This window comes from Triturus cristatus, chromosome 3_1, assembly GCF_964204655.1.
Source record: "Triturus cristatus chromosome 3_1, aTriCri1.1, whole genome shotgun sequence".
Classification (NCBI taxonomy): Eukaryota; Metazoa; Chordata; class Amphibia; order Caudata; family Salamandridae; genus Triturus; species Triturus cristatus.
In genome coordinates this window covers 996,083,051-996,098,676 of record NC_140583.1, presented here as the reverse complement: position 1 = coordinate 996,098,676, position 15,626 = coordinate 996,083,051, and the positions used below count along the sequence as shown (strand labels likewise).

Sequence of the window (15,626 nt, the reverse complement as noted above, 5' to 3'; positions counted from 1 at the left end):
GCCCATAGGGGATTTTGATAGCAACAAGGTGTCATCAGCAAACATCATTGCTGGCACCTTACCATCCACCAATTTTGGAGCATCGTTATCTACGACTTTATTTAACTGGGCCACCAAAGCATTAATAAAAAGGCAAAACAAAGTAGGGGCCAACACACACCCCTGTCTTACTCCTCTATTTACTGGGAAATGGGGAGTCAATTCTCCGAATCTCCCATACCTGACTTGGGCGAAGTTGCCCTAGTGCAGTCGTATAATCATTGATGGCAAATAGGATGGAATGCCCAGTTGCTCAAGTACCTCCCACAGTTTAGCTCGAGGAATCAAAGGCCGATTTAAGATCGACAAATATCAAGTAGAGGCTGCCACCCTCTACTGTCACTGTCTTCCAGTATAATCATTGGAGACTGAAGATTTGATCGATGATTGAAAGATTTGTCCGAAAGCCAGCTTGATACCTGCTCAGAATTTCGTGCTCCACTATCCAAGAGTGTAAACGCTCAAGGAGAATCCTAGCAAACAATTTCTGGGTGACATCAATCAGGCTGATTGGCCTGTAATTGGTGGGCAAAAGGGGAGAACCCTTCTTAAAAACTGGAAAAATATTGGCTGCTAGCCAGGTGAATGGGACCTTCATGCCATTCAAAATGGCATTAAAGATTACCCAGAGGTATGGTCCCCATATATTTGGTTTCTCCCCGAATAGATCCCTGGGAATTTTGTCTAATCCGGGGGCCTTCCCAAGGGGATGCTTCCTAATAGCATCCAAAACTTCTGTTAAAGTGAACCCTTGAAAATCTTCAAGACACATCCCAGGGGTTGCCGAAGATGGTATATCAATGGGTTCTAAGACTACCTCGGTGGAGTACAGAGTATAAAAATGAGACTTCCAAGCGGCTGCAGCCATGTTCGGCTCTACCGCTGAGTTCCCCGTACTGGTGCCTGTGCTAACCAGTGACCAAAACATCTTCATGTCCCTGTTGGCCAAAGCTGTTTTAATAGACCTCCATCTTGCTAGCTCCCAATCCTTCTTGGCCAGGTTTATTATGTCCCGGTCGAGAGCCCTGTTGAGTTTGATTAAGGATCTATCTTCACTTTTAATTGCATCAATAAGTGCACCCTTTGCCATGCGGCAAGAGTCGTTGAACCAAGTTTGTTTAACACCCTTGCTTGCCCTGGACTGCGTCAAAGGATTAAAAATGTTAGTCAGTCCAGTTGTCAATTCCACATGCAGCTCCTCCACTCTACTGGCGGTTTATGGAGAACTCAATCGCATGACAGCCTCTCCCATTTCCATTAAAGGCATGATGACTAAAGAATATAATGCGGCTGCCTTGTCTGGCGACTGTTTAAAGGCTCCCCATTTAATTCTCCTTCTCGTATTGGCAATGTTAAATTGCCAGCTGCAAAAGTGCAAGTGGCCATAGGTTTATTAAGGCCTGGAGGCTCCAACTCAAATATCAGGGCGTTATGATCTCTGTCATGTCGCGGCATGACAGCAAAGTCAACAAGCCACTGCCATATGCTTGTTTCTACTAAAATATAATCCAACAAAGACGATTGACCTGTTCTGTTGAAGGTTGACTTTCCTGGCTGGTCTGACTTAAAACGGCCATTGCAGGCCCTCAATGAATGGGATAAAGTTAGAGCATTGATCTGAAGAACCAGGGGGGTCTAGGCCTTGACCGGAGGAATTTGGGTAGCAGGAATTAGCCAAAAACGATCCTCATCACTAGTAGAACCATCTGTGGGATTGATAAGGGTCTCAAATTGGCAATTCAAATCTCCCCCTATAATCAACCTTGTCTTTGGGGATACTAATTCAATAAATACATTTAATAGATCTATAGTCGGGGATTCATAGTCGGGGATTCATGTGCAAAACATATGGGACGAGAATAGATATTAATAAAAGCTACTTTGATCCTAGAAGGAAAGGTAAATACAATACACTGAATGTCATCAGATGATGTATTTAACCTCTTCGCTGCGGCGCAAATTCCGCCGCAGCGCTGCCGCAGTGCTGGACATTCCATTCGTGGGCGTGGTCATGACGTCTCCCGGCCGTCGTCCGCACACGCCCATTGTGACTCATGACGGCCGGGAGACGTCATGAGCATGGAAGAGGTTAACTGTTCTACCGTGCAATCAAGGTGGGTAGCAAACCAAGTACATATACCCCCCGAGGGTCTGCCCCTTCCTCCCGTCGTAGCCCACACATTAAAAGTTGCATAGTCCCCCCTCTGTATATCCTCCCTTGCCCAGGTCTCCTGAAACAAACACACATCATCATGGTCACCTACAAATTGACTCCAATCTGGATTTTGCAATTTATTTTTCATTCCGGCAATGTTCCACGATAGAACCTTCAATGAGTGGCAGGACTTAAGACTACCATTGTGTGCATTAAGACTGGTAGTGATGGAGCTTTGGATGGACTCTGGCTGGAACGTAGGGGTTAATTCAACAGCTTCCAACAGTTTCTGGTTGTTGGTCCACTGATCCAATACAACCAAGAATGTTCTGAATGTGGAGTTCGCTATAACTCACCCCAGATGCCATACCAACCCCACCAGTCCCTGGACTGGCAATATAGCCAGCCTGTGACACAAGTCAGTCCACCTCCTCAAGTGCACCAAATCTATTTGCTACTGGGATGTTGAAAAATGTTCTAGGGGCTTGACAGGGTAATTCAGTTGTGCTGTAGAGAGGTAAACTGGACTGTTGATAATCATTAGTTGATTTGGGTTTCTGGTAAGGGGGCCAGAAGGAATGAGGCTTAGGGGGATAAAAACATCCCAAAGGTAAGATATTGATTACTTCATGAAGCCCATGAACGCTTCCAAGTCTACGTAAAATCTCACGCACCAGTTTAGGTGATTTAAAGGAAAGAACAATACAGTCCCCGTAAAGTGTTTTCTCCCTTCTCCCAACCCAACCTACTCTTCTTGCCATTTTAAATTCAATAAACAAGGCCTCTGATAGTCCGGTTTGAGTCCCAAGCCACCAAAGAGCCTTGTTTCTCAATGCCTCCCAAGATTCTTTTAACTTGGAAGTGGGGGCCGGGACGTTTGCCAAAATAATGGTTAATGGAGTAGCTTCAGGGGACAAATCCAACCTCACCTCCTGCCCAGCCCCATGAACTAAAGGCGGGATAAATATCGAAGCAGTAGGACAGGATTTAACGGGAGCAGGATTAGGTGTTAGGCTGGGGATACTCTCAGGTCGCCTAGGAGCATTAACTGGATCACGGGTAGGCTTCGCCTGACGTGGATTATCTACAATAACACCTTCCGAGTCCAGGGAACCGCAACGGGACCCGCAACACAAGTACCTTGGCCTTGGCCTTTGCTTATCAAACCCTCAATGGCCATTAACCTGGCCTATACTTGTTCTATAGAAGTTGTAGCTTGGGTTTGAGATGCCTTGATGCCCACCCTCTCCCATTCGCACTGTAAAGCCTCAGTAAGACTAGTCAGTTTAATCAAAATAGAATCCAAGTGGTCTAAACGGCCCCACAAGGAGACAAAACTAATGCCAATTGACTCTTTCAAAGAAGTAAAAACAGTGTCCGGGTTAAACCCCCCCCACAGAGTCCACCGCTGTATAGTCTTGTACATTACATACAGGAGAAGCGACATCAGTTTGTGTACTAATAGAGCGGGTTCTAGACACATCGGAGTTAATTCTGAGAGTACTCTTCCATTTAGATTTAAGGGCAGCCGCCCCTCTCCTTCGCTTCTCTTCCAGTTTTCTCAACTTGTCCTCTTTGTCCACGGAGACCCTGGCAAAAGGAGTGGCAGTCCTTGACCTTGTTGCAATCGTTGGCCCAGATGGCAAGTCCGAGGGAAGAGTACCACTTTCAAGTAATGGCTGTTGTTGTTTAAAAACAGTAGGAAAGAGCTCAAATGGTCAGGCATCACTAGGCAGTGGGGAACCCCAGAGACGTTTTAATGCATGGGCAAAGTGGGCTCTGGCCCAGGGCCCCAGCCTATCAGGGGGCCCCCTCAGAGTCAGCTCCATTCTCAATAGTTTTGTCCTAATGACCTTGAATATTTCTTAAACAGTTTGTTTTAAATACTGTTTTCCTTTAATGTATTTTTTATGTACCTGATGTGTGAGAGTCTAGTACAGCCATTTTGCAGAGAAATGTTGTGTTTGTTTCATGCAATATACATAAAAAAGTTTCTTCAATCAAAACAAGGCATAACATATAAGAAATGGGAGGGCGTCACAGAGATTATTTGCAGTAATATTGGTGAGCTGCTGCTGTGTTACGATATTGAAAACACACATAACTATCCCTGAATATTAGATGTAAACACATTTAGGGCCTTATTTATGAGAAGTGATGCATCGCTGTGTGAAAACAGGGATGCGTCACTTCTTAGTGCGCCCTGCTTGCGACATGATGGATGTGTCATATTTACTGTATGACGCATCATGTCGCAAGGAGTTACAGATACGTCAGTATTTCTGACGTGTCTGTAGGCACAGAACTGATGCATTGCTGGGGTGTGTCTGAAAATAGACACAACTCCAGCAATGTGTCTTTTCACATGGGGCAAGCCCCATGTGAAAGGGCCTGCATCAGTCCTAAGCCTGCTGTGAGGCAGTTGTTAGATATTGATGCAATGGCGTCCTAGAAGTGGCGCACTGAGTTCTCATAGATTTCAATGCGCCACTTCTACAAGGCTTTTTGCGGGGGAACACCCACCCTGCATACATTATGCCTGGTGCAGGTATAATGTGATGCAGGGGTTTACAAAGTGACGCATCTGCCTAGATGCGTCACTTTGAAAATAGGGCACAACATGGCACATTTTTTACACTGCCGGTGCGTCACAAAAAGTGGCACACCAGCGGCATAAAAGTGAAGCAAGGCCTCATAAATAAGGCCCTTAGAATTTGGACGAGTGTTCCTTTGCACTGTCAGGTACCTAATGAAATGAAATAGTGTATTTAATAAAGCGCGCAGCTACCCAGACTAGAGTGTCCAGGCATGTGACAGCGGGAGGAAAACGTGCGTAAAAGACCCATCAGTTATTAAAAAGCCAGTGTTTTAAGTTCTTCCTGAAAGAGAGTGGGTTTGTGGTTAGTCTCAGGGACTCAAAAAGGCTATTCCACAATTTTGCGCCTATAGAGCCGAGGGATATGCCTCCAGTGCGGCACAGCATATTTTAGGCATGACGGCCAGGTTGGCATTGGAAGATCTTCGGGGTCTAGATGTTGTGTAGCGATTAACACGCTTATTTAGGTAGCCAGCTCCTAAGCCATGGAAAGCTTTAAAGAAGATGGTCATCGCTTTGAAGTCAATCCGTTCTTTTATGCGGAGCCAGTGTAGAGACTTAAGAATGGGGGTCATACTAGATCTGGGTTTAGGTCTCAGGATGGCTCTGGCCACCGCATTTTGTACCACTTGTAGGTGCTGGATAAGGGATTTGGTAAGACCGAGGTACAAGCTGTTGACATAGTCAAGCTTTGATGTCACCAGAGCCTGCACCACGATCTTTCTGCTCTCAAGCGGTAACAGTGGCAGGAATGTTTTTAGCATCGAGAGTATGCAAAAGCAAGCGCCAGTTAGATTTTAGATTTGAAAGCACATGGAGAGTGTCTTGTCTATGACAATTCCTACTTTTTTTTACTTTCTCCTTTTCCGTGGGCGGGGGCAGCAGATCTTTTGGCCACCAAGAGCTCCAGGCAGGCGTTTCTGGATTACCAAAGAAAACAACTTCAGTTTTGTCAGGATTGCACTTCAGCTGATTAATCTTAAGCCAGTTAAAAACCTTTGTGAGGCAAGACCTAATCATTGCCCCATCAAAGTCGGTTCCTTTTTCACACGTAAAAATCAGCTGAGTGTCATCAGCATAGGAAACAACTTTGGCGCCCTCTTCCTCTACCAGAAATGCAAGGGGGGATAGATAGATATGAAAAAGGGTAGGACTGAGAATGGAGCCCTAAGGGACACCTACATTCATGGCAGGAACCGAGGATGAGAAAGGGGGAGCCAGATGCCCTGAGATCTATTTGTCAAGAAGGATGACATCCATGTTAAGGAGGTCGCCCCCAGGCCGATGTTAGCAAGTCTCTCCAGGAGCCTCTCATGTGGGACCGTATCGAAGGGCGCCAACAGATCGAGCAGTATCAGAACAGCCTTTCCTCCCTGGTCCAGCTTACCCTTCAGAAATTCAGTCACTTCCAGCAGAGCGGACTCTGTACTGTAGTTAGCCCTAAAACCAGACTGGGACTCATGAAGGAGCTTCCCATCTTCAATGTGTTTTTGAAGGGCCTTGTTTACATGCTTCTCTAATACTTTGGAGAGGGCCGGAAGAAGGGAGATTGACCTGTAGTTGGCAGGGTCCGTCGGTTTGGCGTTAGCCTTTTTTATCAGTGGAAGAATCTTAGCATTCTTCCATAATTTGGGCGTGTTGCCTGAGGAGAGGGAAGCATTAAAGAGCTGGTTTACCATGAGGTTTATGGTGGGAGCTAATAGACCCAGGATATTTGCTGGACATGGGTCGGTAGGAGAGCCAGACTTAATGCTTTGGAGAAAGGTCAGAGACTCGTCAAGCTGAAACTCAGGGAAAGCTAGTAAAGATGGAGGATCCAAGAGGTGAAATTTGCTATTAGAACTACGGTAGAAGGTCAGTTCTTCCTCTGAGATGTTAGTGAAGGCTTGTTGGATAACAGAGATCTTTATGTGGAAGAATTGACCTAGTAGCTTAGACCAATCTTACGTGCATGGCCCTTCCTTTGTGCCGGCTTTCGGGGTGGTAAAGGATTTAAGTATGCTAAAGATTTCCTTACTCTTATTTTGGGCATTTTCTATCTTGGTTTGAAAGACGTTTTTTTTGGCTGCCTTCACGAGAATGTAATGAGCTTTTAAGGTGTCTTTATACACCTTCCTGTCCTCAGGTAGATAGGATTTACGCCATTTCCATTCCATTTTTCTACAATTTCTTTTGCTAGATCTGAGGGAATAGTTAAACCATGGAGCTGGTGGGGCCGACCTCTTTGAAGAGCAGGAAACAACCGGTACCGCTCCATGAATGTTGGTTCAGAGCCATGTATCTATTGAGAGGGCGTACGAGTTGGGGCAGCCAGACAGCTCCGGTGAGGAACGACCGAGGGCGTCTTCTAACATCGGGATGGATATTTTATGGAGTGTCCTATAATTAGAGACCCTCTGCCCTGCGTTAGCCCGAGGGGCAGTGGCAGAGTTGGGCATGACAAATTTTAATAGGAGGTGGTCAGACCATGTAATGGGAAGAGGTAGGATTACTGATATGTCAAAGTTGTGAACGATTTGGCCTAGGGTATGGCCCTTCTCATGGATGGCCGAAGAAATAGATGTAAACATGTTGCAGGCTTGCAGCGTCTCCGGCAAGGAAATTGTTTGAGGGTCTTTTCCATTGTCCATATGTATAGTGAAATCTCCCTGAATAAGGCAGTTGTTTTATTTTAAGGCCAGGGAGGTGGTGGCTGTATTAGGCAAAGTAAGACAATTTCCAATTACACTGGGAGGTCTGTAAATCAGAAAACCAGCTATGCTATGATGGGGGGATATGGTACAGCGGAAGCCTAAGGACTCTGCACCCTCGATGTTTTACATCGGGATGGGAGAGCAGTCTAGTTTTTTATTGTAAATTGTGGCGACACCGCCCCCCTTCCCACTCGGTCGGTCCCTCCTAAGGATTTTATAACCCGTAGGGATGGCCTAGGTCATAGTAGGGTTGGAGGCTTCAGACAGCTAGGTCTCAGTGAGAAATAAATGATCAGGCTGTTCGTCTAAAAGTAGGCCAGAAATGTGTGGTTCATGTTATTGCATAGAGCGTCAATTTAAAAGGGTGGCCTTTAAGTCCTCTGTTTTCTTATTGTTTTTACGCTTGTTGTTGCTTGGGAGGATCTTGGGTGCGAGTTTCCTGGGCTGGAGGAGAGACCAGTTGCACTTATTGCATCGAAAGTCTACCTCCAAACTCAGATCAGCCGCTGTACACTGACATAATGGTAGCTGCCTAGGGCTAAGCAGTTTTTCCCTATTGTAATATAGTGGAAGAAAATCATCGGAAGGGAGCTGCACACGTCCGCTGCGCGCGTCCGTTTGCATCGGGAATATATAGGCTAATGCCTATGATGCAAACTGGATCGCTAACGCAGCTGAGGAAGCGGAAACTGCGTGGGCGGAAGTGAGGAGCCCGATAGTAGCCCCAGCCCTCCACACAATCGGTGTATCAGCCGCAGCGGACCAGGACTGGAGGAAAAGCGAGATGCGAATGTGAGCAGCTAAGGAGGTGTAGGCAAGCAGAATCAAGTAAAGTGCAAGTTCTCGTAGGTAGGAGCATATTGTTAAAAAGCACAGAGTAATTCAGCCGTACATATACAATTTCAAAAGTATTAAAAACCTAGTAGCAGGGCAGGAAACACTGAATCCTACCGCTGTCACCTGCGCGTGTCCATTTACATCGGGAATATATAGGCTAATGCCTATGATGCAAACTGGATCGCTAACGCAGCTGGGGAAGCAGAAACTGCGTGGGAAACAGGGGCTCAAATTGGATCATTAATTCAAATCTGTTCTGAACAGGGGCCCCCAAAATATGTTTGGCCCAGGGCCCCCAAAATCCTTAAGATGTCCCTGGGGAACCCAACGATAAACGCCTTTGCAGAGAGACAGGGTCTAACGATAGGCGCTTCTCTGTGAGTTCAATTTCATGAAAAAGCATCAATTCTGCCCTAATAATAAATGCATCGAGGGTACCCGCCACACCATTACGCTTGGTCATTATAAATAGTGCCACAGGGCGTGGCCCTTAAACACCGTTAAATGGCTTAGTAAACACAACAGCTGAATCAAGAATCACTCTCAAACTAACCAAGTAAAAATAAAAGAGAGTTGATAGGGCCAGCTGGGTATAGCACAGTTAGTCGTTAGTCGTGTAAAACAACATAAATTTGTACAATGACTCGTGACAGTACCTTAAGACGCAACAGGGGCAAATCCTGGGTTGCAACATTCAGCTTCTCCTCCCTCCTGGGAACACGATGGATTATGGGGGATAGAGTCCCCTTACAGGCAGCCCAACAGAGTCAGCGGTGCAAACAGGCTCCAAAACGGCGTATTGCAATATATTAAATTAACAAGGAAGAGCTGTTTATTTTGATGTTATGTTTGTATTAATAAACATGTCCGGTGTGTACTCAAACAGTCGTTTTAAGACGTCATATCTTGTCATTGATCCGGTTGAGTTGGAGGGGACAGGATCCATTTCAGGAGGCCTCCTGGGCCTATGACTAAATAGCTGTCCGCACCGTCACCATCCTAAATCCTCACTGAATTATCCCAGCTCCTGATAGTTTTTTTTTTTTAACCCATGCAAATTCGGAAGTGCTCAGGCCACCTCGCTGGCTCACCGGCACCGCCTCACAGGGTCATCGGGTCCTGTAGTTGGGCACAGCGCCTGACACTCTATAGCTCAGTCGCTACTAGCAACGTACACCAGAGCTTCCTTCCGACCATAAAACCTTACGAGCGAAGATGCCACGTGCATGCCATCTGCACAGTTATATGTGAGCTGCAGTGAAGCGTCCTGTCCTGGTAGACAGAACAATGTGTTGTTTCATGGCATTGATTCACCCGTCCTTTTAGTTCCGAACATTGCTCGGTTTGGCGTCCTCTCTCAGTAGGCCCCAGCCCCTCAAAAACCCCCTTCCTGGACTCTGCTCTCAGCAGTAAAGGCCAGACTATAAATGCCTCCGTGCCCCGGCAATTCGGGACTCTAATTGATGCTTCCAGCGCATGCGCAAAAAGAACAGTGTCAAGAGCGCTTCGTTCGCCCCTTTACAGTGGCCGCATTAACTTAACACGCCAGGAGCGGGAGGTCGTCGTGTCGCCGCGAGAAGGCCAGGTCCAGCGCCGAGAAGCATTGAAGATCCTGGCCAGAGAAGTGTTTTGGGGGTTTGAAAAAGGCTGGCATGGGGCACCCCGAGGCCTTTGAGGAGCTCCTGGTAGTATACTACGTGTCACTGGGTCTTATCGGGATACCTGGTAAGGGCGCCAGAGTCTGGCAGACAGTAACACCAACAATCCCTCGCTCTCTCTGGTACCCGACCGGAAACCGCGCCTCAAGAAACCCATTCATTTGTTATCCTATCCCGTTGCGGTCACTAGCTGGCCTCTTATTAGCGGCATGTAGTAGTAGTGCGTGTCAGGGCGGGGTTTCCTTTCTTTACAAGCAGTTTATCAGTTAGGCTTGAAGCACTTTCACTTTTTGAAGTCTTCTAGCTTTATTAAATGCCACGAAACCGGTCCCAGTATGCCTGTTTCTGGTCCAGGAAGGACCTGGCTTGGCAGTTCGACCTGAACTGTTCCCATGAGGCACAGGGCCAAGACTGATTTGCATATGGCTAGGTCTAAACTGGGGTGGCAGCTGAGCAAAAGAATCATGGATTTAACCCAGATCTATTGAATGGGGGTGAATTTAGATTTGTTCTGCATTCTGTCCATCGTTTGTGTGTCTTTTGCTTTCTTGCCGTAAGTGCACCAGGTAATCCCAGACTCACTGTGCCACTGGAGTCAAGCTAGCCTGGTTGATGAGGGTTGATACTCTGAAACTGGTCCCAGAATGCTTGTTTCTGGTCCAGGGAGGGCTAGGCAGTTCGGGCTGTACTGTTCCCACGCAGAGTCAAAAGAATGATGGATTTAACCCAGATCTCTCGACTGGGGGGTGGACTGGGGGGTGAATGTTTGATTTGTTCCACATTCTGTCCATTATTGCCTAAAGGTCGAGACCAAGGCTTGGACCTCCAGCTTGTCACCTTGCCTCTGTAGTTGGGTGCATCAGGCACATTGCCTCTGTAGTTGGGTGCATCAGGCGGGCACGGGTTAGTTTGCATTGCTGTGGGCAACTTAAGTAGACATTCTCACTGCATGCCATGATGAGGTTGCATATAGTGATGCTGAAGAGACATTAAACACAACACCCGAATAGAAACAGTTAAATATGTGCAGTGAGATAGCGTTTCTGGTCGTTGCCAAGGTTTTGCGCACATATTTACGTGTCCGGAGGGAGGACATCCATAAAGTGCTCGAAATAGAACAATAAAATGTAGGCACTCGCTGTCCCAGAGTACCTGTTTGCTACTAAGAAGCGCAGGTGTCGCTTCTAAAATCATCACGTTTTACGTAGCATCGATGGTATGTATTTAGAAGTTCATGTTGCATGGTGGGATATGAAGGAGATTGTGTATGGTATTATGGGGTGGTGTTGTGGCAATGTGTGATTAAGGTGTCATTCAATGTGGTGAACTTTCTCTTGTGGTTTGTAGGATAAGGTCAGAGTGCTGTGGTGAATAATAGTTTACTGTGTGGTAGCAGAAAGTTATGGAATGATTATGTCATGCCTTAAAGCCACTTTTCCAGATGCTTCCAGAAAGGCAGAGATCAGTAATGCTTCCAAGGTCAAATGGAAGAGAATTCTAAACTGTTTGGAACAGAACTAACAGGCGTAGCTTCAGGGAGGTAGTTTGGAGTGGTACACCTCCTAATAAATTGATTTTCTGGTAAATAGTTGGGTACGGGGTCTTATAGTCGGGTATTGTGAGGTTTCTGTTGGAATTCACCACTAATTTTACATACACACAGACAAAAGTCCGCACACAAAATATTGTGTTTTTTCTCTCACTTAGTCCCCCTACAATCCACATTCCCCTCTCATGCGCCCTGCTTATCATATAATGTATTTTAACATTATATGCCTGCGTGATTGTTGGAAAATCTGCACCCCCACCCCCTGTCTTACTGATCAAGCAACGGCCCTGAGAACTAAGAAGCTTTGGCCATCTAGTCCGGAAATAAGCCTGTTATGATGAACAAGCAGCTTCATTTTGAATAAGCTGCTTGGGCAGCCAGTCAGGTGCTCAGAGATGTGCTGTGGTGTTCAGTAGTGTAGTATGGTGTGATGCGGTGTTGCGAGTGCTTCATTTGAGCCAGTGTTTGCAGGTGGGGTCCATAGGCACTATTTATTGGGGACCAGCACTTATTTTTCATCATCAGACTTTGACCCAGAGCAAGAGGGAGAACAATAGTAAGAGCTAAAGAAGGAGGAATAGAAAGACAGAAAAAACTATGACAAATGCAGAAAGTTGGCACAAACAAGAACCTGCAAGATAAAGTAAAGAGACAGCGAGTGTCTGATGGTAGGATAAAAAGGCAGATGTGACTTTGCAGCCCTGGCATTCAGCACTCCCTACATTTGATAGCGCTGGCCGCAGACGTCAGAGCATCAGCACTTATTCTTTCACAAATTAAGCATTGAATTGCATAGTTGTATTTGGTACGACGTGGAGTTGGAAAGTGTGATGCAGTATGCTTTGATATGGTGATGGATGGTGTGGGCTAGTCATGCGTGGTGCTGTATGATGAGTTTTAATACTGAGTAGTGCTGTAAACTGCTGCGTTGTAATTTGGTGTTTTATAGCGTGATGCGGGGTAGCATCGTGTAATGTGGTGGGTATGGGTTTAAATTGTATAATGCGGTGTTGAATAGATTGGCATGCTATGTTATGGTGCCATATGGTTGTATGCAATGTGGTATGGTGTCATGTGGGGAGGGGTGAGGTATACAATCGTTGGGTGTAATGTGGTGGGTTTAGTGTAAGATGAAACAATGCGGTGCTGGATAGTTTGGCGTGTGGTATTGTTCTATGATTCTGTATGTATCATGTAGCGTAGTGGGATGTAGAGTACTAGGGAGTGATGGTATGTGTTCTGAAACTGTGTTTTGTGGTATGGTATGTAAGTCATATGTTGTGATATGGTAGGACACGTTGTGACCTAGAGTCGAGTTGCTATTGGGGACTTCTTATTCATTTGTGTGTATCAGTGGAGCCTCCTCGTGTCTGTGTTTTTACATGTATGTTGGAGTGACCCTGACCCTGTGAATGTGCTTCGAATGTGTGTTAATTGTGTGTCCTTATGTGTTCTCATGTCTGTGTTCTTTAATATTGCGCCCACTGTCTGGTTGTCCACCTTCTCTTCAGGTGTCCATCTTACTCCGTGGCTTTCCATGTTCATATCTCTCCGTACCTCTTTGTCCATGTTATCCATTGTCTTTTCATGTTCATGTCTGCCCATACCCATGATGGCGCCGGGAAACTCTGGGTAGCTGCAGGGGCATAACACAGGCCCCCACATCCCCCACGGTGCGGGGGCCCCCCAGCTGCAAGGGGCCCCCTCAGCACAGTAATCAGGTCTTATCGCTCCGGATAAAATCCGGAGCGGGGGCCCCACCCTGTACATTGCAGGGGGGCCCCTTAAACTTTTGTTACGCCACTGGGTAGCTGTGCGCCTTATAAAGTTAAATAATCATTATAAAATTAAATAATAATAATAATACCCCAGTGTCAGTGTTGACCAGTGTCTTTCCATTTTCATCTCTCTGTGTCCATGTTACCCAATGTCTTTCAATTTTCATATGTTGGTGTTACCTAGTGTCTTTCCATGTTTATGTCGCCGTGTCAGTGTTACCCAGAATTTTTTCATGCTCATGTCTCCCAGTGGTCCAGTGTCATGCCATGAAGTATCTTTCCATGTTCTTGTCTCCCCATGCCTCTGTGTGTTGCTTGTTGTCTTTCCATGTTCATGTGTCCCAGTGGCACCGTGTTACTAAATGTCTTTTCATTTTCAGGTCTCCCCATGCCTCTGCGTGTTACTCAGTGTCTTCCCAGGGTCCTGTGTCTGTGTTACTCTGTGACTTCCAAGTCTCTCGAAAGCCCCATGTCCATGTTACCCTTTGTCTTTCCATGTCCCCCCCATGCCCCAGTCCCCCCCCCCCACCCTCATAGCCTTGTCTGTGTTATCCAGTGTTTCCAGATTCATGTCTCCCTTTGGCCCATGTCCTTATTACCCAGTGTGGTTCCATGTTCTTGTCTCTCTTTGTCTCCTCATGTTACCCTGTGTCTTCCCTTATGTATGTCACGCCATGCCCCTTGTGTCTATGTCATCCAGTGTATTTCCCTCTCCCTTTCTCCCTGTCACTCTTGGTGTCAGTGTTACCAGCATTTATGTCCTTTTCATGTCCATGTGTCCTCCTGCCTCTTGAGGTCTTTGACTCAAGGTCTTTCCCTGTGAATACCACATTATGCATATTGGTGTCCAAGTTACTACGTCTTTTCCTGTTTATTTTTCTCCTGGTGAGTGTGTTACACAGTGCCTTTCCCTGTCCATGTCTCCCCAGCCTCCCATATCTGTGCCTGAGAGTCCTTTACTGTTTCCTCCCAGTGCCTCCCTTGCACTCTTGATGTTTGTATATTTAAGTAATATTATTGTAACTTTTTCTGTCTTTCTCTTCCCAAGCCAGCTCGTGTCTGTCTTAACCATTCCCTTTCCATGACCATGCCCCAATGTACTTCCTAATATCTGTGTCCCATTCTCTCTTCTCATGCCCTTGTCTCCTAAGTCTCTTGGTGTTTCTGTTCCGGATTGTTTTCCTCTGTCCATGTCTCTCATTGTCTCCTGGCATCCTTGTTTCCAAGTGTACATCTGTCTTTCCCTGTCCATGTCTCACCAAGCCTACATCATACATTGGGGCATATTTACTAAAAAATTGCTGGAGCGCGGTGTTACGCCAAATTTGGCAATAACCTGCTTTGACATTTTTAAAACACAGGGATGCGCCTTATTTAAAAAATACAGCGCACCCCTGCGTTTCCCCTAGTGCTGGCTCTAAAAAAGCTGCCTCGCGCCAGCGCAGGCACCCTTGCGCCCTGTTGCAAGGGTGCCTGCGCTGTAGGGGTGATTGTTTATGTGCAGGAAGGGACACCTTCCTGCACATAAACAATCAACAATGCTGATTTTCTCTTTCTATGTGTGCTGTAGAATGCAGCACACATGGAAAGAGCAAAAAACAAGGAGACATTCATTATTTGTCCTTGTATCGCCATGCTAAGACTAGGTATTACCGGGCCTTCGTTTTTAGTGCTGCCCAGCCTTGTAAATCTGGGGCACCGTCAAAAAGCAATGGTTGTTGCGGTGAAATGTTCACCGCAACACCCATTGCCCGCCCTTTTGCAGCAGCAGTCTTAGCGCCACCTTGTCAATATATAAAATGGCGCCACGCCACCAGCGTGTCAGAAAAATGTACTCTCCTGTGGCGAAAGAGGCTTGTAAATATGCCCCCTTGAGTCTTTTCCAGCCAATGCCTCCCAAATCTTTTTGGTGTCTTGTATCCCAGATTGTCTTTCCTGTCTGTAGGTGACACTCCCCCCACCCCCTATTTTGCTCTAGTGCTGATGGTTATGACTCTGAGATTGTACTGCTGCTCAGGCCCCAGTGCCAGAGCTCTCTCCATAAAACTGATATGTGTGAATTGGTAACCCTAATTGGCAAAGGACTTTAACCCCCTTAGATATCCCTAGTATATGATACCTGTGTTACCCAGGGCATGGGTATTAAATGGGTCACCAGGGCCTGAAGCACTGTTTGTACCACCCTGAGTGACCCAAGTAAACTACTAACAGCAGGCCTGCCATTGCAGACTGCAGGAGTAGTGCAAACTGCTTGAACCCGACTTTGCCCTTACCATGGGTGACAAAGTCAATACACTATTTTTAATATATGCCAGTAACCC

The 15,626-nt window shown here is 46.4% G+C and overlaps 1 protein-coding gene across 1 annotated transcript in view; it reads left to right on the top strand.

Annotated features, from left to right (window-relative positions):
* The first annotated feature begins 9,913 nt into the window (after window positions 1–9,913).
* LOC146861379 (putative G protein-coupled receptor 139) overlaps window positions 9,914–15,626 on the top strand; it is a 40,733-nt gene continuing 35,020 nt past the window's right edge. Inside the window, exon 1 of the mRNA XM_085646429.1 lies at window positions 9,914–10,045. Within this exon, the coding sequence (XP_085502555.1) occupies window positions 9,973–10,045 (73 nt within the window). The 5' untranslated portion in view covers window positions 9,914–9,972. The remainder of the gene's footprint in view (window positions 10,046–15,626) is intronic.